Raw genomic sequence first — 24,184 nt, forward strand, 5'->3', positions numbered from 1 at the left:
TAAATAAATAAACAAATAATCTTCAAGAAGCTAAATACATGGTTTATCGGGATGAGATCAGGTGACTAACTTGGCCATTGTACATTATTCAGGTGACTAACTTGGCCATTGTACATTATTCCACTTCTTTGCCTTAAAATGTAGGGTTTTTGTGTACAAAAAAAGAAGAGTTAAGATGCTTTGCGCTGCTGGGCAAATATGTTGCTGAATGTATCTGCTGAGTAAAGATAAATTCGGACACACTGCTTAAATTGTAACAACTTTATAGCATTACAAATATATGTCACACATAATATAATATACATATACATAAGGATATTCAAAAAATAAAATAAGTCTACAAATAATCAGTCCATATGGAATGACCATTGAAGTATGGGGTCTCCAGTTATTTATATTGGTGCAGAAGCGGCATCATAGATTTAGCGGCAATATTGGTAGCAGTTCAATGCATAAGAGAAAGTTCCTCACATTCAAAGGTTAAATAGGACACGGGTTAATATGCCAGAGTAGTGAATGGAGCCAATCCTTTAGCATGTAAGCATGCTAAAGGATTGGCACTCACAAGCTGAGTGAACACCACCGAACGGATCCTGTTCTGAGGCTATTAGGATTGGCTGCATCCCCACCGAGGACCGCTGGCTAGCCCTTTGGAGGGAGATGTTTGCATGCCCACAGCACTTGGATCCGATTACCCTGAGGGGGTTTTCTGCTTGTTTTTATCTACCACATGTGAGTGTATAAAATGTCAATTATATTTTAAAAGACGTTTTTGCACCATATATCTTTCATCAAGTCCCTAGGGAAAAACTTGATGGGGAAGATCCTCTCTGGATTGAACAGAAAGACCTATTGATATGCCTGTTAACTCCTATTAAATGTGAGTGAACTGAAGAATAATAAATAGATTTCTAGTTCAGACGTTGCTGCACTACGGTCTTCCAGTTTATTTTAGATCTAAAGAGACTTCCATAGAAATATTATATTTAATGTGTAAGTTTATATTTAATTTGTGTGAAACTCGCAAGTGGATTTACATAAAATTCTTTGCGATTGTCCTATGTTTCAAAGCTTTTATGAAGGCTTGTTTTATATCTCCTGGGCTGAGTGTTTTCACCTGCGCTGTGGGTTGTTTAGTATTTCTCTTTTTTTGCTATACTACGTAACTATGTAATAGTGGCCCAGTTCCATTGCAGGAACATGCCATCACATTGCCTCGTGTTGTTTTTCAGAGAATACAAGTTCCACTGGGAATGGTAGGCAGTCAACTGCAAATAGGGCCTGATTTACAGTTCGCTGATTAGCAAGTGGCTCAACACTACCATCATGCAACGTTAGCTGCCTGCCCCTGTGCAGGCTTAATCCCATCAGCGCTCACATGCAGACGCCCAGCGTTTTTGTGGCCATGCTCAGGAAATGCTGGGCGTCCTGATGCACCAGCTCCCTGTCCTCCCTGTGCCCGTCTCCCTCTGTGCGAACGCCTCTTCGACTGGGATACTCGCTAAAGGCGTTCACACAGCAGCCCTGGACATGCGTATAATCGGTCATACGCATGCGCAGAGCTGCACCATCGGCCCCCGGTCCAAAAACGCCAGAGACCGATCCAACATGAATCCGGCCCATAGAGTAGTGGTGTATTTGGAAAATACATGTATACAGAAAATGTATTTATGTGAGATGGAATGTGCAGAAGTAACACAAAAAAATGATATTGCATTGCTGAAGTCCATATTAGTCTATATTCATTGGATATTTATTTATTTTCTAAGAAAAGAACAACTGGGTAAATTACATATAAAAATATCTGGTATACTGCCTGTCTGGGGACACCGTTGTGGACCATTTTTGCTTTTGCCTAGTCTTCATGTAGGAAGAATTTTTTTTTATTTTTATTTCATCATACATTCACCATTTAATCCATTTTCATTCCCTTTTTTTGAAACATTATATCCCCCCCCCCCCCCCCCCACAAAAAAAAAAATTAGAAACCAACTTCAAAATGAGCAGATTCAGTTAATCATGTACTGCAAGGGCAGCTCACATTTTACATTTACTGGTCAGTTATGGTAGGCAGATTCTTTTAAGACATCCACAGGCTGGGAGCAGAAAAAGGCTTTCTGTGCATAAAGCAACAGACAGACTTTCTGGAGGTTAATAAAAAGTTTTGCTTGCCAATTTTCACACCTTTTTTGACTAATTCCCTTGGCACACTGGTATAACAGTATATGGGCAGTATAGGGTCCCGGGCGCTATTTCCACCGGCAGAAAGAATACCCCCTATTCCAATTAGCCATCAGTATGGATGATATCTTTTTAGCCGCAAATGGTATAGTATACACTGCGGTTTGACAAAAGGACACTAACACTTATTATTATAATATAATCCAAGAAACTTTTAGTTTAGTTGGTTTTATCGACTTATTCTCAATATCAGTAAACAGATTTTCTATCTTAATTCTGATTGCTCTGGAGACTGAAGCCACATCTAGGCTTGATTTATTCAGTATCATTCACCGAACGCAGTGTGTATTTAGTTTTATAAATGGATTAATTCAACAAATGTATCCTCTTCATCATCGAAGGTATTGCACTTACTTTATATGAAATCATCACGTCTTTTACAATACAAACAACAAACTCATTCTCTTATGTTCTGTAAATGAGATATCGTAATCATCAGATGCACATGAATGAACGGCTTGCGTGTTCAAACATGTGGAATGGGGGACTGATCCCCCTAGATTGCCATTGTGCTTATAGATCTTATTGTAAATTCAGTGCACTTACAAATAATGCGTCTTTATACAAAACAAGCTTATCTAGGAGTATATTTAAAGGAAAAGTACTGCAAAGCTGCCTGCCAGAGAAATACAAGTGTTTCTGACACACCTACAGATTATAAAAATGCTTAGATAGTACTAGAAGGGCATAAAAAATGATAAACTAGTACATTAGAATACATATCATAATCCTCACCACTAGAGCCGGATTTATCACTAGGCCCATGAGGCACAGGCCTAGGGGCGGCACCTATTATGGGACGGCAGACGCTGGAAGTGGATGGCCATGCTGAGAGAATGGAGGGGGGTTAGTCACCTGGCTGCGTAGCGTCTGCCACAGGTCATAATGGTTGCCGAGTCCTGTCATGGAGAAACATGGGTCCCGTTGTCAGTGGTGTGCATATTACCGGCAGGTGGCCAGGAGAGACAGTGACGGAACCCTGGAAGCTGTATTTTAAATGTGTTGCCAAACGTATACTACAGTATGATTTGTGTGTGACCAAAATGTTAACATATGGGGGGGGGGGGGGGGGGGGGTGTCAAAAAAGTTGTGCCTAGGGGCAGCCTTACCCCTAAATTCACCCCTGCTCACCACCATCATTTAATTGAACCCGATATTGTGCAGAATTCAAAGGACAGCATATGGTCAAGCAGCATGGACAGTGTAGTCAGTGGTGTAGCTAGGGCGGAGCACGGGTTGTTCCCGGACCCATCCCAGGAATTTAGGCTGGTGTAAAAGGGGTACTACTGGATATGGAGAGGGAGCTGTGAAGATTAGAGGTAGGAGCAGATAGGGACTGGGGGTGGGGTGAAGAGTTTGTGTGCTTAAAACGGTCACAGCTCAAAGTGAAAGTACACTGCAGAAGCCGTCATTTTGATGGGCGTTAAACTCCGCCCTAACCCTTTTCGGATCAAACTTAGACGCCATATGACGAAGTTTGATATGAAATGCGTTAGTCCAGGGCTTAGTGACGTCTGCTCCCTCTGTGCCGGGCTCCCTCACCCGCCTCAGTTCCTGGCTAGGTTTCCCACACGCTGCATCCATGGGCTGTGTATGTAGCGGGCGTTCATGATTCTCAACAGTGCCCCGGACGGTGGTAGTTGATTGCCTGGCTTACCAATGTTGATTCTTGTGGTAACCAGCCCATAGTGTTTTTAATCAGGGTATGAGCACTGATTGGCTATACCTGTGTACAGTTTTTTTGTCTTCCAATTAAACTATGTTTATACACTATGGAGCGCTCCTCCTGTCTTCTATTTTAACTGATCATGTCTGCCCCTGTGAGTCCTGGGAATTATCTTGGAGGCAGCTGCAATGCGAAATTTGTTTGGATTTAGTGAACTTGTGGACAGAGACTGTCGTTTCGCTTATTTAGCTGGACTACAGGCATCCAATAAGTGCTGATCCCCATTTGCACTGTAATATAATTTATTTACAGTTTCTTATACAGCGCAGCAAATTCCATTGGGCTTTACAATAGTAGACAGTGATAAAACAAACTGGGTAACAACAGACAGACTTGGAGGTAGGAGGGCCCTGCTGCAAGCTTACAATCTATAGGGATATAGGAGGGAAACACAAGGACAGGCACCAGTAATAGCATAGCAGTCCCACCAAGTTACAGGTCCAGAAGGGAAGCTATGTAATGCATAAGTGCCTCAGAGGCTTATGCACGTGGTACTTAAATATGATAGGCTTATATCTCTATCTCTAGGGTCCGTGAGTCTCTGAAACACTACCATCTGCTGGCAGAGAGTGAAATTATATATCTCTCACATGCACAAACACAGAGGGTAGCTTTAGAAGCTTTTGCTTTGAGCGGGCTTACTAGTTCATTAATATATCTGTAGTATTGGAGCTGCAGGGTTTCATAGTAGTCTACCAAAATGTGTTATTTTATCCAAGTACTAATTGCACTGGATATAGCAGTGATGACTAGACTTAGGGTATAGAGGCCCTATGAAGTGTACTAAGGAGTCAATATGATACAGTCACTAGGCCGACCAGTATTAGGTCTATGGGGTTTTTTTTAGCCGACAGGGCATGGTGGGAGACTAAGGGGCACACAATGCATAGCGAGCCATGCGAGGGGACATGGTGCACTTTATTAGTGTCCATGTCTACATTCGTGAGAGTTTTTTTATTAAATTTTTTTTTTTAAGTGAAAAACCCCATGTCAACTTTTTTTTTGACTGTGGGCCAACCCCATGTCAGCCAAGTTGCTGTTTTTCTAATGATCCATACCAGAGTCAATCTTATTTCTGTAAGTGCAGCTGTATGCAACACAAATGTTATCGGAATCTTATGGGTCCCACACACTGGGAGACATTCAGGCAATTTCTTAGCGATTTTACTAAATCCCTCAGAAAATGCATGTAAATCACAGAGACTTGCCCAACTGACGCCGCCCTGAAGCCAGACGCCCATCCTCTTCACTCGATGGAAGCTGCAGGAGAGGACGCAACGCTGGAAGACTCCGTACTTGGTATTATTTTTTTAACACTGTACCACCAACGCTTTAAAGATTGTGTGTGGAACCACACCTGCCACCAATGATTTTATTAACCATCAGCCTGGCACCCTGGAGGGAAGGGTGGGGGGGGCTGCATTTTCTGGTAGGGTCCCCACTCCCCAGGGACTCAGTCTGGGCTGACTAGCCACAGAGGTAATGCTTTGGCTGCGGGACCATATATAATAGGTGTCCCCCGGCTGTGGCATTACCCTGATGGCTGTTTGAGCCCGATGCTGGTTTCCAAAATACCGGGGACCCCTACTTCTGTCCCGCGTATTTTGGGAACCAGGACCGGTTCTAGAGTCCGGGGCTGGTCATGCTAGTTTGTTGTCTTACAAAAAGAAAGTAAACAAAATATTAAAAAAATGGTGTATTAATTAAATGCAAGGATTTTAAAATGCCTGCATTACCTTGCCTAAAGCAAACATAGGGGGCAGATGTATTAAGCTTTAACAAGAGATAAATTCAAGGGTGATAAGGAGAGATAAAAGGCCTGCCAATCAGCACAGCCTGAAACATGGCAGTTAGGATGTGATTGGCTGGACATTTATCTCTCTATCACTCTTGCATTTATCTCGTTATGGCTTAATACAACTGCCCCATTGTTAGAACAGGCTTACCTGTAACACAGTGGTTCCCAAACTGTGTGCCGCGGCTCCCTGGGGTGCCTCGGGACACATGCAGGGGTGCCGCGGGTTGGTGGTCCAGGACCAACTCAAATTATTAATGGTTAATTATTTATGAGCAAAACCAGTGCTGGTGGCTGCCAATCATAGAATGTGTACAAACAGAAGCAAATCCTGCCCTTTACCACATAACTGCCGCTAAGAATCGCATATAAACCCAATCTACTTAATTTTTTTGGGACCTAGGGGTGCCGTGAAAAAAATTCTGATTCTCTAGGGTGCCGTGAATCAAAAAAGATTGGGAACCCCTGCTGTAACATATACCCTTCTGCAGGCTGCAGTTTCACCCACCAAAGTAGCATGCTCAATGCATGGCCAGTTTCTCTTTCTTGTGCTTCTAATATCAGCTGCACAAAACTTTAGGCTCTACTACAACTTGGTAATAGGAAATAGTCCGTGGGAGCAACATACAGATGGGGCCGGCTTCATCTTTACATGTCTGGCGTTTCTAATGCCAGCCCCACCAGGGCGCACTACCTGGGCAGCGGAGCCTGCCTCCAGTCGCCGCCCCGAGTGCCCCCCTAACCCTGCCCGTCTCCCTGAAGCGGAAACGGGCAGGGACACGCAACTTCCCCGCCGACAGACTGGGATGCGCGTGCGTGTGAGACGCATGTGCGGCCCAGTTCAGTGAAGCCCCTGCCGGAGGCGCTCGCCAGCGGGGAGGGTATGGCGAGCCCCGGCCAAGAATGGCAGGGGTTCCATCTTGTATCATCATCTCAGGGAGGGCAATACTGGGCCAATTTTTCAATCCTGTGATTCCCATGATAGACTTGGTCAATAAAACTATTCTTTATTCTGTACTTTCTATAAAATAACTTTTTCCTATGTGATGCTTGGCAATTCATGTTTTTTTTCCTGTAGTATTAGGACTCAACCAAGGTTCTAACACCAAAGCTGTAAATTAAAATGACCAACCCAGCATCCAGAACAATAAAATACCTTTCAGCAGCCCCAAACAAGCACAGCTCACACAACATCTCCCCCCCACCCATCAGAAGCATTCAGCAGCGGTCTGATAGCTGCAGTGCCCCCAGCCAATCAATGCAGCTCCTCAGGATCATTCGGAGAGCAGAAGGCAGAAGTGCAGGTAAGATGTCAGAGCACAGAGGAAGTTCTGCCTTCAAAGACTGAACTACCTAATCAAAGGTCCTGGTTTGAGACAGCTGGGAAAGGGCCACGCTGGCTGAACTAAATGAAAGATTTCTTGTAGTGGGGTCCTGCTTCACGTCAGAGAATTAGGTTTGTTTTTATTATCAGTGCACTGCAACAACAATCACTTCCATTGCACAGATGCTGACACTATAGTTCCAAGTGTTTCACTCTCACATTTTATGTCTGGCAGGCACAAGGTGATAAAAGTGAGGAAACCCTCTTGAATTCAGGTGCCTTCAGGGGGCATCCTTAGATCACCATTGGGGTCAGGATCGTTAGGTAGACAGTCAATCAATAGGCTGACCAGGGCCAGATTAAGGGGTGGGGGGGCAGTAGCCCTGGGCCGCCCCTCTATTCTAGGGCCCCCCTGTGGCTGGCATGTATAAAAAAAAGTAATATATATATTTTTATTTATTTATTTATTTATTTTTAGCTAAAGGTTTTGTACATGGCAGTAGGGTAGTGCTGCAGCTTCTGCTGATGTGACAATAATGGTGCTGAGCATTGGGAGCTGAGGCACACTGACTGCACAAGTGTGCAGTGCATTACTGGCAGTTGGCTATGGGGGTTACTCTGGTTGATTCGCAAGGCTGTAAATTTGCAGCCTTGCGTGTCCACCAAACCCCGCCTTACGAATGGTTGGCTGCCACCACCCATTCGCAAGCGCAATTTGCACACAGGGCATGCGAATGGATGTTACACAGCAACATCCATTCGCAGGCCAAGGGGATCCACCCACATCTTTCGGTGATGTCAGCTGCCCGCCCCCCGCATGTCCTTCATGGCCTCATTAGCATGACATGGCCCAGCATTCTTACGGGAATGCCCAGGAAACACTGGGCGTTCCCATTTGCTAACGGAGCCGCCCCGCGCCCCTCTCCGCCGCAGGTCGTGTTTAATGAGCGCATACCCACTGTTGTTCTCATTATATCCCCTTGCAAGTTAATGTCACAATCACTTAAGATAGTTGCAGATGACACTGCCTTTGTTCCGTTGATAAGTAATAATGACGAGGGAGCATACAGGAATAAGCGTGTTCATTTGCTTTAATTGAGTACGAGTTACTTTTAAACACGCCTAAAAATGAAGATAATTGATTTAAGAAAGGGAAATAGGGGCCTAAGTTCGAAGTATTCTTAGATGGGATGATTGAGTAGGTAGAATCCTACTCAGTAATTCATAACTGTACTGTTGCTTAACAAAGTGCACTAGATCATGTAGCTAGGACTGCAAGTAGAGTGATGAGAGTTAAAACTGACACACACACACACACACACACGAGCGGATCTTGACACCGGGACATTTACCGGTGGGTCGGTCCAAACCTTCCTCTGTCAGGCCGTTTTGCATGCTTTCAGGGCCGGACCACCATCCTGCCTGAAGAGCAGTGGACACCCCCTTCACCAGCGCACACTGATTGAAGAACACCCATGACCTAGCAGCAGGCCTTTGGCAGCGGCTTGTATGGTGAAAGCTCCGTAGGCAGGACAGCATGCACCATCCTCCTACAGTGGCTCCCTGCCTGGACACCAACACTGAGTACTTCTGTACTTAGTGTACAGCCCCTGCTGAAAGTGGCATGGCAGCCCCCTCGTGGTGGGGGAGAGGGGGTGCCCCCGAATTACAGGGGGGGTGGGATCGGGTTGGTGCACGCGAATTGCGGGTGAAGTCAATGAATTGCTTTGCTCTGTAATAGACAACAGGACATGTGGAGATTATAAAATCAGGGATTCTCTCTTCCTCCCTCTCCCTCTTTGCGGTAGATTTATTTAAAAAAATTTTTTTTTTTTTTTTTTTTTTTTATAACCGGCCAATCTGCTCCTACCTGTCATTTTTCAAAGGAGCTGATTGGCCGGTGATAAAAACTAGACACTATCACCAAGCTTAATAAATCTGCCCCTCCATGTGATCCCTCTCTCTTTCTCTCTGAGATTCCCCAGTATCTCTCTGTCTGCGATTGCCTGCCTGCAGCCAAGTAACCCTTTGAGTGTCAAGTGAATTTTTTATTGTATATTTTGCACATCTCTCACAGATGTTGGCACTCAAAGGGTTAAGCTAAATTAGCAGCTATCAGGAATGGCATCCCTAACAGATCACTCAGCACACATCACTGTGTGCAGAGCATTCTGAGCGATCTAGCATCGCTCAGCTGGTCTCCGTGTGTGCAAGCCCTTTAACTTTAATACTACAGTATTATACCTAAGACTAAATATAGTATACAAATTCATGTAAGCAGTAGCTAATAGCCAGTAATGTGTGGTGTGGTGTGGTAAGGCAGAGTTTTCACTATAAAACTATGTTATTTCCTATTCCAACTTTACTTTGACAAGTTTGTAAAATTCAACTTTGTATCTTACATTCACATCTATGAAGGTAATTTTGATGGTCCCATCTTGCAGCCAGCATCAGTGAACCATAACCCTCCGCCTCCAACCCCCCCCCCCCCAATCTATAAAAAGCAAAATGAAATAAAACATTAAAACAAACCTGCATATTGTCCGTTTGTTTATTTTTCCACAGAACAAATCAGTTTCTTTTTGTACAGACAATGAAAAACGGAATTAAAGGCAGCTATTGAAAAAAAAATAAACTTACTTCATCATATAGGCTTCCATTGACATCTGCTCCATAGATTGGAGCAACAAAAGTTAAATTCTTCCAATATTTACGTTCCAGATCTTCATAATCCAAATAGCGGGGAGTGCAGAATCTAAAAAGGTATAAAATAAATGAGGTGAGCAAAGTTAAAAACTGCAAGTTAATACTGCAAACAAACCATTGCCTGTCAGTGACTGCAAATACATGGTATAGCACGTATTTTACCCGTTACTGAACTCATTTTTCAATTAGGAAAGTTGGGGGGGGGGAAGAGCAGTGGCAGCTGGCGTATGTGCCATGGCGAGTGTTTGGGCAAAAAGGCCGGGTATGTTCCATGCCCGGGTGGGGGTTGAAAGGAATAATAACTAAACAAACTGTATTCCAGGGCAATTTTTCTTCTAAGTTAGCATTCCCAGGGACCCACTTATATTGGGGGTATGGGTCATCGGGTCAACATTCACTAGGTGAAAACATGAAACAGGTCGACATGCATAAGACAGACATTAGTTTTCAGGTTTCTTGGGGGGCTGTAGACTTAAGTCGACATGGACACCGGTATAAGCATACCGCTTTGCTCACCATAGTTCGGACATGGTGCCTCGCTACACTAGGCACACTTTTTGTATTCTCACTCTATGTCCACTGGGATAGTAATGTATGAAAAACCACCTTTTTTGGAGAAAACCCATTAAAAAGTCTTGTTGACCTTTCTATGTTTACCTATTGCATGTTGACCATTAGTTTGGCTAGAAATGATCACGGCCTGTTCACAACACTAAATTTCCCACCACAGACTACAGTATAAATGCTAGCAGAATTGGTACTTGTGTAGTTTCATGGCGCCGTGCGTCTGAGTCCCCTTGCTGGCGCCATGAAACTACACAAGTACCGCAGAATTTTATAGATCAGCTTTAAGTACAACTTCACAAAACAATAAATAGTAAAAAACATACTTGTCACTATTGGCAAGTCTTCTAAATTCTTTTACAGTCAGTGGCTTTTTCTGAATATTGTACTGTGTAAAGAGACCAGACTGTCCAGTAACCATTTGCTGGATTGGGGCAGGAATCACAAGGTCGTCAATGTCGTCATAATGTCTCTTGGGCTTCCATTCCTTTGGTGGTATAACCTTCATAAGGCAGGAAAAGAAAAAAACAGATGTGAGGAATGAGGGGAAAGATAAAACAAAATCTGGCCCAATGCTTCTTATTCTTTCCTCGGTTGCACCAACATCAGTTTAGTTCTTCTCCCCTATCCCTGGCCTATACTGTATTGCAACCAGAATTAATAATATCAAATAGTAGAGCTCAGGTGCATGCACACTGTACAATTTTGTTGAAAGACATTTTCCTTGAACCCAGTGTCCTGGACGAAAGACGTTGATGAAAGATATTGACGACAGACAAAAGACAAAAGATCTAGCTACAGTTTGTAGGCTCTTTTTGAATGATATCCAAATTGAGCTGCATGCACAGTTGACGAACAACCTTGATAAACAACTGGCGGGTATGAGCATTATAATTCGTCGTTAGTCACAAACGCACTGAAAGATATTTTTGGTCAAAAAAAGTTGGTCAAAAAAATTGTACAGTGTATATGCACCTTACTTACACTAGGAGGGAAATTCAATAGTTATCACCACCCAATCTCCCATTTAAAGTGACAAGAGGTAGCAGGGGCAATATTCAATTGATGCTGTTATAGCACTGATTGCATTTATCCACAGCCCTCTTATGCACAACCTTACAGGGCATGTTCACACTTCAGGCCCTATCTGGTCTCTTGGTCTGCCTAGGAGTCATCATAATCATTTCTAGTGTGTTTAGTGTGGTGTGTGTGTGTAATATATAAACATACATTCTCACATATGTACTGGGATAGTTATATAAAAAATAAAAAATAAATCCATATATTTTACATGAACGGAACCTGCTTTGCCGCTAGGTGTGGCTTGGCACCCGGCTCCATTATCGCCTCCTTCCCAGATGCAGCACTGCCCTTTCCCTTCTTTTTGGAGAGCAAAGAGGTAAATCTTCTAATAGCGGATAATATATAGCTAGTCAGGCCTTTCTTAATTTTATCTTGTAGATTTAGACGGCAAACTCTAAATACTGTCTAGTGTATACATACTATGTGCACTCCTGCGTGTCATCAGCAATATCCTTCATCAAGTGTGTATGCAAAATGGATTTTCTTTATGTACATTTGTAAACTAAGGAGGAAGCTTTTCTCTGGCTGCCACATTTTTCAACATTGGTCCTTACAAGAGCTGTTACATGCTAACTAATAAAACCTAACTTTCAAAGCCATAATGACACTATGGCAGCAATAATGTATGTACAAGGAAATACATTCCCAATCCCAAGTTGAGAAAAGATACACATTAGGATATATACCAATTGATTCATCAATTGATAATGAACTTCACAATGCATAAAGAACATTAGACTAAAATCTGCTCTAAGCAAGTAAATACCCATTAGTTTTTACTTGCATTGCAGTATTATTTCACCTCGGTAACGTCAAATCGGTCCGACATAATGTATTTGCCCGGGTTACAGCACGCGCGGCACGATAAAGCACCACATCCCTAGCAGTGTGTTGTACATCATGCATGAGACTGTGGGAGCACGCATAGTAAGCGTACATACTGAGCTCCTAATCGGATGACATATTGCTCAGTATGTACACAGCTGGATTGGTGAAACATTTGCACCTCCTTGGGCTTTGAGTACAGGGCAGGCGTTAGCAACATCCATACCCCCTGAATCAAGCCATAAATAGCGTGAAATCAAACTGTAGAAATAAATTATAAAATTTCCCTTTCCAGATTATATACCAAAACCTAAATAAAACAGATGTAAAGGGGCATACACATGGGGCGATTTCAAACCCTTTTCTAAGTGATCTGATTAGATTGTAGGGCTTTGCCTATTAAAAATAGGCAAAGCCCCGCTGAGCACGATCGCACAGCACAAAGCATCGCGGGTGTTTTGCGAGACACCCGCAATGTGTGCTGAATGACCATGCTTCAGCACGTCGCTAAGCTAAAAAGATGGGTCGCCCCTTGTACACGGGGCATAATACAGGTTGAGTATCCCGTATCCATTATCCGAATTATTCCAAAAACCGTGGTTTTTGGAAGAATTCAAATTTTTATTTAATTTTTTTTACCCCGCTAACCCTCTTTTCATACTTACCAAGTCCCAGCACATCCACAGCAGGCCTCCGGCATCTTCTCCAGGGCCTCCAGCGGTCCCAGGAATGCATTGCGCGAGTGTGTGCACGCGCCGGTGACGTCACCGGTGCGCGCGCACACCCGCGCAATGCATTCCTGGGACCGCTGGAGACCCAGAGAAGATGCCGGAGGCCTGCTGTGGACGCAGAGGGACCACCGGACACCATCAGGGGACAGGTAAGTAAGCCTAAAAAAATTATTCTAAAAACTGAAAAAATCCCCTATCCGGAATGCTTGTGGTCCCGAGCATTTCGGATAAGGGATACTCAACTTGTACAGTTAAATTAAAAAAACTGTATATTTGTTTAAAAAAAAAAAAAAAAAAGGAGAGGAGTTTGCTCAATACTCCTCCCCCAGTGACTAGAAGACACGGAGGGAAGCACCTGTTACATTTGTCCCACTTGCAGTGCACACAGTTTTGCCCATTTGAGAAAGATATTGATTTTGTGTTCATCTCTGAATCAGGCCCAGAGTTTGTAGACAGTGTTCACCTTCCCTTTATGAACTTCAAGAAAAGAGAGTCTACTTACCTTTGCCAATCCAGATCGATGTGCGCCTTTAGACTCCATGTATACTAAATATTTGTTGAAATCCCTGAATTCTTCCATTGTTGGTCGGAAGGTCATAATTTTGCATGCAGGGTTCTGCTCATCAGAGGTTTTTGCAGTCATTGTGAATAGCTGGGATAACACTGGTGAAAATGAAAAACAAATTATCAATAAAATGTATGTGCTCAGCATGGATAAATTGGTAGAACAATTTACAAGGATCACATAGACTAAAGCTGCAGCTGAGATTTCTGAAGTTCTATAATAAGCTAAAGTAAAAGTAACGTTAAAAAAAAAAAAAGTCAGATTTTTTTCACTCAAACATTTATACATACATAGCCCATACCATCTGACTGCGCCCCACACTATAAAGCACCCTCACACACTCCTTTATTTATTTGCACATTTTGAAACTCTCATAGCTCCCATACTGGAGCAAATAACTCGATGAGTAGAGCTTCTGACTGCACATGTTTATAGCTTTATCCCTAGATTTTTTAAATAAAGGGCTGTTTTCAAATGTTTCATCTCGCCCAATCTCCCATCTAAAGCGACGGTAGATTGTGGGCCAATATTTAAATAAATAAATAAATAAATGTTTTTATCACGCATATCGCATCCATTAAGGTCAGGTTTAGTCATGCATAGTGGCCAAATCCGACCAAACTAATAAGTGCAACGTGAAAAGTCCCGCTTGCGCATTTTAAATGGGTGACTATTTGTACATTTCAGCTCACCACCCCAGGGGGTAGGAGCTGAAATGACAGCGCCGACAGCCATATGCGCCCGAATGGAGCTACATTTCAAGCTCCTTTGGGCACCCTCTAGTGGCTGCCAGCATGTAATAATTTGAATAAAGTGCAAAGAATCCTACATAATAATAAAAGCTTTTTGCTGCTCCTCACCACTGTGGTACAACCAGTGACCACTGAAGGGTGCCAATCGGAGCTCCATTAGGTACTGACACACACATCCATGTCACCCTTTCTGTCCCTGTCAATCCCATCTTGGTCTCCATATTCCCTGTCCTATGTATCCCATTGCTGTGTATGTCAGGTTACTGCTGCCTCTGACGCAACAACTGACTGCAGTTGTTACTCTCCGCACTGCACGGGGAACTCCTCAGAGGGCAGGGAACCCTTCTGTGGGCCACACTGCAAAGGGAACCCCTGTAGGGACAGAGGACCACTGTGAGGGCAGTAGTACCTTCTGCCCTTATCCAGCTCCTTAAGGTCCCCATACACTAGGACAATTCACATGCAATTTGGGCTCTTTTCATGCAATTGTGGCGATCAATCGCATAAAAAGCGTCCAAATTGCACATGATTGACAGCGGGTCCGATGCAATTCGTGGTCCTGTGCTCAAGTGGCACAGGCTGCACATACAATCTCTTAGTATGCTTCCAAGACCGCACGCAAAAAGACAGAATGTGACATATCGTATGTGATCCCTTCTCGGACGGCCCAAAGGGGCATTGCGTGCAACTTAACTGAGGGGAGAAATTGCACAAGTGTATGGGTCCATAAGTGCCACAACGTTTTGGATTTGGGTGCAAGTTAGAATTTGAATTTAGCACCACTATATCACTATCTGTCTAAATATCTATCCATCCATATACACACTTTTATGTGTGAAAAGAGAGGCGTAGAAGATACTATGAGGAATGTAGACAATAGGGCAGGTGTGGGCAATTACCAGCCCTCCAGCTGTTGATGAACTACACATCCCAGCATGCCTTGCCTTAGTTTTGCAATTTGGCCATGCTGGGATGTGTAGTTCATCAACAGCCGGTGGGCCGCTTATTTCCCAGCCCTACAATAGGGTTTTAGAGAAAAATACATTAAAAAGGGCCCAGTTACTGTTTGTTGAGGTTGAGACTCAAGAAATTCAATTCAATATACTATATTATTAATGGTTATTGTTTCCTGTTCACACAACAATATTTTTTATATGAGCTTCAGTCGTTATAGATTATTCAGGAACACCTGTACCTTACTTACTAATCCTGGTATAAATAGAGGCCATGGGAGAGTCATTCACCATCCATCTCCTAAGGAAGGGGTGGGCTTTCCACATCAAAATGCGTTCAGCCTATCCTCCAATAGTTCTGGACCAGCTTCTTTAAAGGAGGATACTCTCATCCCATCTCCATTTAATCCAATCTCAATACAGTACTGTATTTATCATTCAGTGAAACCCAGTGCTTTTCCATGCCATTTGGATGTACAAAAGAATGATGATAAACTCCCAAAACCTGATATTCTGCCCTCTGCATAATGTGGCACAGAAATAACACTTGTTGGTTTATATCAGTGGTAGCCAACCCTAGCCCTTGAGAGCTACCAACAGTTCATATTTTCCAGACAACCTAGCAGCTGCACAGATTAATCACTGACACATTTTAAAAGATCCACAGGTGGAGCTAATTAGCTCACTTGTGATTCTGTGTGGAGACCTGCAAAACATGCACTGTTGGTAGCTCTCGAGGACTAGGGTTGGCTACCCCAGGTCTATATCCATTGGAGAGGGGCCCACTGAATCTCTTGCCACTAAAGGTTTTATTGCCACTGGTGGGATGGTAGACAATATATTGCCAACAAAGGATTATTACGGATTACTGGTTATATAAATGTAACAATGTGCCCCGGTGCTGGGATAGCTTCCCTGCTCCCAGCACCAGAGCAGCAGCCTGGCAAGAGGGAGAGCGAGCTGTGCCCTCCATTGGACATATCTCCCCCCCAGTGCAGGGATCAGCTGTCTGAACCCTGCGCCTATAATATGGGCAGTAGCGGAAGGGACGACAGCGATTTGAAATTGGCACCATTGTGGGCGCCAATGGAAAACGTTGCCCATGGCGTTAAAACACTGGCGCCAATCACGGCTCCCGAATCGCCAGCCAATAGAAAACTGCCGCAGTGAGCGCAGATTGGCCGTACTCCACCCCCGCCCCTGGCATCTGACGTCAGATGCCGCCGGGGAGAGGCAGAAGGCAGTCCGATGGCAGAGAGGGTGCGCATCTGAAGAAAGAAGACGCCGAAGGGGGGGGGGGGGGGAGACTGCGGCGACGGAGACAAGAGTTCCAGTGGCTGCGGAAGAGGCCAGAAGATGCCGGGATCAAGAAAGAAGATCTCCGGCGCCTTCTGAAGGAAGAAGAGAAGCGGCGCCACCGCTGGCTAGGACAGCGGCAGAAGAAAATAAGATGGCGGCCGCTGTTCCAGGAGAGGCCTGCGGGGGTGGAAAGCACAAGAGCTGATGAAGCTCCTCCACTGCACCGCCCCACGACACCCCTCTCACAGAAACAAAATTATGATTTAAATAGATTAAGATCTATAAGGAGAATTTTGGAAAAAACATTAGACAGTTAAGTGGTTAATAAAGACCCCCTTTCCCACATCCATCTTATTGTGACAGATGTGGCAGCAGCTGTCAAACTCTGAAATATCATCTAGAAAGACCCTAGGGTCTAATTTGATTTCTAGCTTCTACCATTGTTGTTATGTCTGTATATGCACAATTATTCACATTGTAATGTCATGCACTATATATCCAGTTTATATATGCACACTCATTTGAGGCCCTCTATATTCTAATTATAATATAATATATCCTCTCATTTGATTCCTATAAAAAGTTGCCATATTAAACCATACAACTCAAGCAGATTTCTTGTTCTCATAGATTATTATAATTCTAAAATAAGGTTGACATCACTCGCATGTGAACACCTAAAAAGATGTGCTGTATTAGGAAACTGAATTACTAAAGCATAACAGTATAGGAGAGGACTAGCACAAGGGATTGCATTATTAAAGAGAGAAAGTTATTTTATGTTGCTTTGTTTGTACTTGGATATGGTCACAATTGCTTTTAAGGAGCGTTCTGTTGACTGTTTTTGGTTGGCTATATATCTATCAAAAACCCGAGAAGGAAGAGTTAAAAAAATAATAATAATTCTAAATAATAATTCACAGCCAGTCTATTGCAATAAAATACCTACTACTGAGTAGACCCGACAGCTTTTGACTTTCAAATATATGCATTGTGATAGTGTTATTGGATGCCAAAAGTATCCTTCAGCATATCAGCCAAAATAGACTTCTCCAACAGTAGCTACAAAGCCCTAATGCAGACCTGATAGCAGGGCACATTTTCTTAGCAAATGGATAAAACCATGTGCACTGCAGGTGGGGCAGATGTAACCTGTGCAGAGAGAGTTACATGTGGAGGCAAGTTATTTTGTTTCTGTGCAGAGTAAATATTGGTTGATTTATTTTTACACTACAATTAATATTTCAGTTTGAACACACCCTACCCAAATCTCTCTCTGCACATTTTACATCTACCCCACCTGTAGTGCAGCATGGTTTTGTCCATTTGCTAACAAAATGTGCTCAGGTTTGTATTAGGCCCAAAATTACCATGTAAAAGTACAAAAAGGGTAATCATTTGTGTTACAAACCTGCAATCACTGTTAAAAGCTTCAATAAATCTATCCGGTACTTGTGAGTTATCTGGACGCCCGATTTTTTGATTGTATGCCTTAAGTTAAGGCATACAATCAGATGCGATGCGATGCGATATCGCATCGCATCGCATCGCATCGCATGCGACCATCGGATGCGATGACCCGATTTTTCCATAGGAATCAATGTTAAAATGATTCCTATGGAAAAAGGGGTCCTTTTCATACCCCTACTATCCAAGTGGGCATGGAGTTGGATATAAACCTGTGGCGAGCGTAGCGAGCCACCGAGCCCGAAGCGTGGCGAGCGAAGCGAGCCCCGCGAGGGGACGGTATTCCGTGTCCCCTCGCGGGGCTCGCCACGCTTCGGGCTCGGTGGCTCGCTACGCTCGCCACAGGTTTATATCCAACTCCATGCCCACTTGGATAGTAGGGGTATGAAAAGGACCCCTTTTTCCCATTGAATTCCATGTTAAAATGGACTCAGTCCATTTTAACATTGATTCCTATGGAAAAATCGGGTCATCGCATCGCATCGCATCGCATCCGATGGTCGCATGCGATGCGATGCGATGTGCCCGATCCGACCCGATTTTGAAATCGGGCGTCCGGATAACTCACAAGTACCATCTATCCCAGTGATCTGTATGGTTCACACGGTCAGATAGGTATTTGAAATGTAAACAAATGTATTTTAGTTCAGGAAAAATAAGGGTTTTATCATTCAATGACTTCTGTTTGACAGAGAACACATCATTAGTAAGTATTAACATTCAACTGTTAAATTACTGAATTTTACTAAAATTGGTGTTCTATTTCACATGGGATGTTGCTATGGGTAACCAATCAGAATAAATTCCTTATTTAGCATCTTCTAAAATATAATACAGGTTGAGTATCCCCTATCCGTGCATCCCCTATCCGAATTATTCCAAAAAACGTGGTTTTTGGAATCATTCAAATTTTTATTTTTTATTTTTTTAACCCCCTAACCCTCTTTTCATACTTACCAAGTCCCAGGGCGTCCACAGCAGGCCTCCTGCATCTTCTCTAGGGTCTCCAGCGGTCCCAGGAATGCATTGCGCGAGTGTGCGCGCGCGCGCCGGTGACGTCACCGGTGCGCGCGCAGACTCGCGCAATGCATTCCTGGGACCGCTGGAGACCAGGAGAAGATGCCGGAGGCCTGCTGTGGACGTCCGGGGACTGCGCGGACGCCGAGGGACCACCGGACACCATCAGGGGACAGGTAAGTATGGCTACAAAAATTTATTCCAAAAACCGGAAAATTCCCCTATCCTGAATGCTCGTGGTCCCGAGCATTTCGGATAGGGGATACTCAACCTGTAGATAGTATCTGATTGGGTGTGGTACAGGGGTCCGACAGTCGGGATCCCGACAGTCATTAGCCCGACTGGCCGGACCCAGACAGCATGGTGAGGGCAACTAAGCCCCTTGCGGGCTCGCCACACTGCGGGCTACGCGAGCCACCGTGTTTGAGCGGCTTTCAGCTCCAAGCCGCCCAGCGTGTATGCAGAGGCGTAACTACTTTTTTTGCGCCCCCCCGCCGGACATTTCGGGCACCCCCCGAAATATTAACCCCCTCCTTACCCGTCCCCATTGCCGCCGTTGCTTCTGCCTCTAACCCTACGCGCAGATCTGTGTCGGGTGACGGGCGGTCCCCGGCTCCGGCGCTAATATAATAAACAGACACTCGGAAAATGGCTGCCCCCATACAGCATTATGGGGGCAGCCATTTTCCGAGTGTCTCTTATTATATTAGCACTGCAGCCGGAGCCAGGGACCGCCCGTCACAGATCTGCGTGTCGGGTTAGAGGCAGCGGCGCCAATGGGGTAAGGAGGGGGAGGGCAGGAGTCGGGAGCCGGGACCAGGTGGTAACTATAGTCCCGCAGACCCCCCCAGGCGCCCACACCTGCCTAGCGCCTCCCCGCCACCGAGGGGGCTGCGGGACTATAGTTACGCCACTGCGTGTATGGCCCGGAGATTAGCGCTGCTGCGCGCTCCCGCATCATGCAAGGAGCTAGGGAACATGTACCCAGTGATGTCAGCACCTGTGGCTGTGTATGACCAAATAGACCAATACTCCATCAGGCAGCATCAAGTGGCTATTTTCATTCAAATCATTTAATTCCCATAAACAAAACCTAGCCACCAAGGAGCCTCAGCACCAGTTGTTTTCCAGCCACAGGACTCGCTAGTAAGTTGGGCTAATAATACACTCACAAACAAATTGCATCTGATGGCATTCGGAGCTCACCACTAGACATTCCATCTAGGGTAGGCATGTCCAAACTGTGGCCCTCCAGCTGTGACACTACACATCCCAGCATGGCTTGCAATACTTTTAACATTCCCTAATAGCAAAACTGTGACAAGGCATGATGGGAATTATAGTTTCACAACAGCTGGAGGGCCATAGTTTGGACATGCCTGATCTAGGGTGTTCTGGACAATCATCTGTATGGGGACTACATAATCCTATGGGAGAAAGGTATCCGACGGAGTGTAGGTCAACAATGCTATGGTCGACTGTGTCTAGTTAGAAGCCTATACTTGGTTGTCGGCATTTAGATGGTAGATCGATGGAATGTAAGCATCAACAGGAACATGGTCAATGGTAGCAAGGTCAACAAAGGCTTTTCGCTTTTTTTTTTTTTTTTTGGTGCTAGTCCACTTGGTTCCTACTCTACTATCCAAGTGAACAAAGAGTAGGAATAGAATAGTGTGCATGGCAAGCGCAGAGAGCCATGCGAGGGGGACACTGTGCACATACAGTGTCCACGAGCACCTCTATGACATCCGGCAAAAAGAAGACGACAACGAAAAACCTGTGTCGACCAGGTTCCCATCGACGCCCCATCACTGTCTATCTAAACACCAACAACCAAATATTGGCGTCTGACTAGAAGCTGTCGACCATGGTATTGATGATGCCGTATACCAAAACCCAGGAGAAGTTAAGACACACACGCACCTACAGCAGCAAATATTTATGTTACATAAAAAGAAACAAATATGACATTATATGATCCTATCTTATCACGCATATTATAAGCATTAGAATACCATTAAATTTACACTTCTATCAACAACACAGCTAGATTCCAATATACCAGCAAGGGAGAAACCCTTAAACAACAGCAAATATTACAGAAAAAGTTTAAGTAAAAACAGGTTATCTATAGTAAAATCAAATATTAGCCTCGTCATGGAGAGAACCAAACCAAGCCTGATGCACATGAACAAATCTACAGAATCACAACAGCATCCAGAAGAAAATATATTTTGGATATTACATTGAGCATGGATGGAGGACAACAAATATTATACACAACACAAAATGATTCCATAGTAAAATACAACTTTGTCTTATGAAGATAAAACATGCTGGTAGGTTTCTAACTTGTATCAGTACACATTCGCTACTATGTATACAGAACAGGGAGGGTTATGTTGTAATTAGTAATCAAACAAGTATCAGCCAAGAAAAATTAGCAAGCAGCTACACACTAGCAACAGTGTGTGTCTATCACCTGCTGCCAGAGACACCACAGAGAAGCAGCTCCTCACCACTTTACAATTCCCAGATGGGGAGGAGGAGAGAGGACATCCCTAAATATGAACACTTTCCCAGCGAGAGGTGTATAGCACAGGGTTGCCTACATAACCCTCTCCTTCAGGGAGAAACTGCTCTGTCCCTGGACTTCCCTAGTAATGTAGGATTGCCAGCACCAATTACCGAGCTCCCCACAGGTGATGGCAATCCTACATTGACAGGGAAGTCCAGGGACAGAGCATTTTCTCCCTAAAGGAGACGGTCAGGTAGGCAACCCATGTATAGCAGCAGAATAATAACCTACTGTTTACAAGAAGTTCCCAAAACAGGTTCAGTCACTTCCTGCCCACACACAACATGGCGGCTTCGGAGCTGTGGCAGCTCCACCTGCCCCGTCTGCCCAGCTCCTTACGTGTGGGAAGAGTAAATAAACAGCCACCAGCCAGGGGTCACCCACCTACCGTCCTACAGGCTCCTGTCAGCCCGCAGACTCTCGCATGCACAGCGGTCTGGCCTCAGTGTCTGCTTAATGTAGAGTGCCCTCTCCAGGGCAGGCGCACACAGGGTACATGACGGTTGTCCCCGGTCACACAATGGCTCCCCGCTCTCACGCACTCACCTGCCCGCTCTCTATGCTCAGGCAACGGCGCTAGGGCTCGTCCCAGTCCCGGCAACAAGTCAGTGGCGTCGCTGCTCTCTGCTACTCCGGCTGTCTCGGCTAAGGTTGATGACGTCGTAACCGTGACGTCAAAGTATCCAGGGTAGCGAAGGGTTAAGTGTGCACGGGGGAGTGCGCGTTCCCGGCACGTCAGCTGTCTGCACCGGGAGCGCGCCGAGCTATTACGCTGTACAGTGGCCCTACACATACAGTAGAACTCAGTGTTGTGGCTGTTGTCATTCATCTTTGGTAGGGGCTGGATCAGTGCATCATTGCTGCCCAATCCGGACTCTGTAGAAATGAAAAGAGAGACGGGAATGGGTCAGAGCCATGAATACAAATTTGGAATTTAGTTTTAAAAAAGTACATGCGAAAGTGTTCCTGATTTGTTCGTAGACATTACAACATTCTACATTGTATGATCGTCTCACGCAGGGCAGGCGACAGGGGGGGTCAAGGGGGACAAGTGTGACGGGCCCTAGAGATCTGAAGGGCCCCAGAGTTTCCATACCCCGGCACGGCCACTGCCTGTACTAGCTGGCCTGTCAGTGACCCTCGCGGCTTGGCTGTCTTCTGTGCACCGTCTGTGTGTGGCTGAGTCTGACTGACTCACTGTGTGCCACGGCAGTCTACTGTGTGTGCGCCCTGCCACTCGGCACCCAAAGCCATCTACTCTGTGTGTGCGCACGGCCTGGTGCCGCAGGCGCACAGCCGTACCCGCCACTGGTGCCGTGGCCTCAGTCTCTGACTCCTGTACTTTTACTGCGCATGCGCAGGTCGTCTGTTCCGCACTCTGTGAATGACCTGCCCTGACTGCTCGTAGTGCTCAGCGTTCTATTGTGAAAGTGACAGGCCAGCAGCAGCCAGCAGGAAGCAGCAGCCAGGAGCCAAGCCAGCAGGACTGAGAACGAGAGAAGTCCGCACCTGAAAGCAGGATCTGGAGCAGCAAAAGGTTAAATGAGGCTCATGCAGAAGAGCGTTGTGTGGATTTAGGATTAGGTGGGGGCCCCAGAAATATCATTGTACAGGGCCCCAGGATTTCTGTTGCCGGCCCTGGTCTCACGTATAATGCCTCCTTTGGGCAGGAGGCTGACATCACATGGTGTCACATCATGGCATCCAGTGGTGTAGCTAGGTGCCACGGCGCCCGGAGCAAGGGCATGTTTTGCGCCCCCCCCCCCCCATTTGTAGTAAGTGAGGCTCCTGCGCAGTGAAAAGTGGGGGTGGCCTAACATTACACCACACTCCGTAATGCCCATTACACGTTATACCAAACACTGTAATTCCCATTATACATTATGCCACACACTGTAATGCCCATTATATATAATACCACACACGGTGATGCCCATTATATATAATACCACACACAGTGATGCCCATTACATATAATACTACACACTCTAATGCCAATTACACCTTATGCCACACACCGTAATGCTTATTACATATTATACCACACACCATCATGCCCATTACACATTATGCCACACACTGTAATGCCTATTATATATTATGCCACACAAATGTGGCTTACCTAAATGCTTGTTGCCAGGGGTTTCATGCTCATTGCTATGGGAAATTCATGCTCGTTGCCATTGGGGATCACATGCTCCTTGCCCAGAGGGTTATATGTCTAATACTCCCATAGTAGATATACTCCTTTCACAGACTTGTGGGGGTATCACTGCTGTACTAACCTCATTATGGTTGTGGTTAAGTTACCCCCATTTCCCCCTTGGCAGCAGCAGGGCAGACAGGTATACACTCATATTCACCTAATTACAATCGGGCCAGCAGAAGAAGGGGAGCCCACCCCCTATGTTTGATGAGTTATTTTATTAAACAGCGGGGCAGGGAGGATAAAGAGGGGAGCCCATCCCCTATAATGTGTCCTGAATTTGCAGAGTATTGCAGCGGAAGGGGTAACAAGGGCAGAGTGGTGCAGCAGAAGGGCTTGTGGAGTCTTACCC

The 24,184-nt window shown here is 45.0% G+C and overlaps 1 protein-coding gene across 10 annotated transcripts in view; it reads right to left on the reverse strand.

The window, feature by feature from the left end:
- KDM4C (lysine demethylase 4C) overlaps positions 1–22,497 on the reverse strand; it is a 494,625-nt gene extending 472,128 nt beyond the window's left edge. For 3 of the 10 annotated variants that reach the window (XR_014474177.1, XR_014474183.1, XM_083185985.1), the window contains exons 1-4: positions 22,173–22,490; positions 13,498–13,658; positions 10,683–10,858; positions 9,727–9,841 (exon numbers count right to left, since the gene is read on the reverse strand). Coding sequence is in view for 8 of the 10 variants with exons in the window: in XM_083185985.1 (XP_083042111.1) it covers positions 9,727–9,841; positions 10,683–10,858; positions 13,498–13,658; positions 22,173–22,455 (735 nt within the window). In the remaining 2 variants the exon portion in view is untranslated. The other 7 variants (XM_083185980.1, XM_083185987.1, XM_083185981.1 and 4 more) reach the window with 6 other exon arrangements.
- Positions 22,498–24,184: the final 1,687 nt, after the last annotated feature.

Source organism: Crinia signifera, chromosome 1 (genome assembly GCF_055691185.1).
Source record: "Crinia signifera chromosome 1, ASM5569118v1, whole genome shotgun sequence".
Taxonomy (NCBI): Eukaryota; Metazoa; Chordata; class Amphibia; order Anura; family Myobatrachidae; genus Crinia; species Crinia signifera.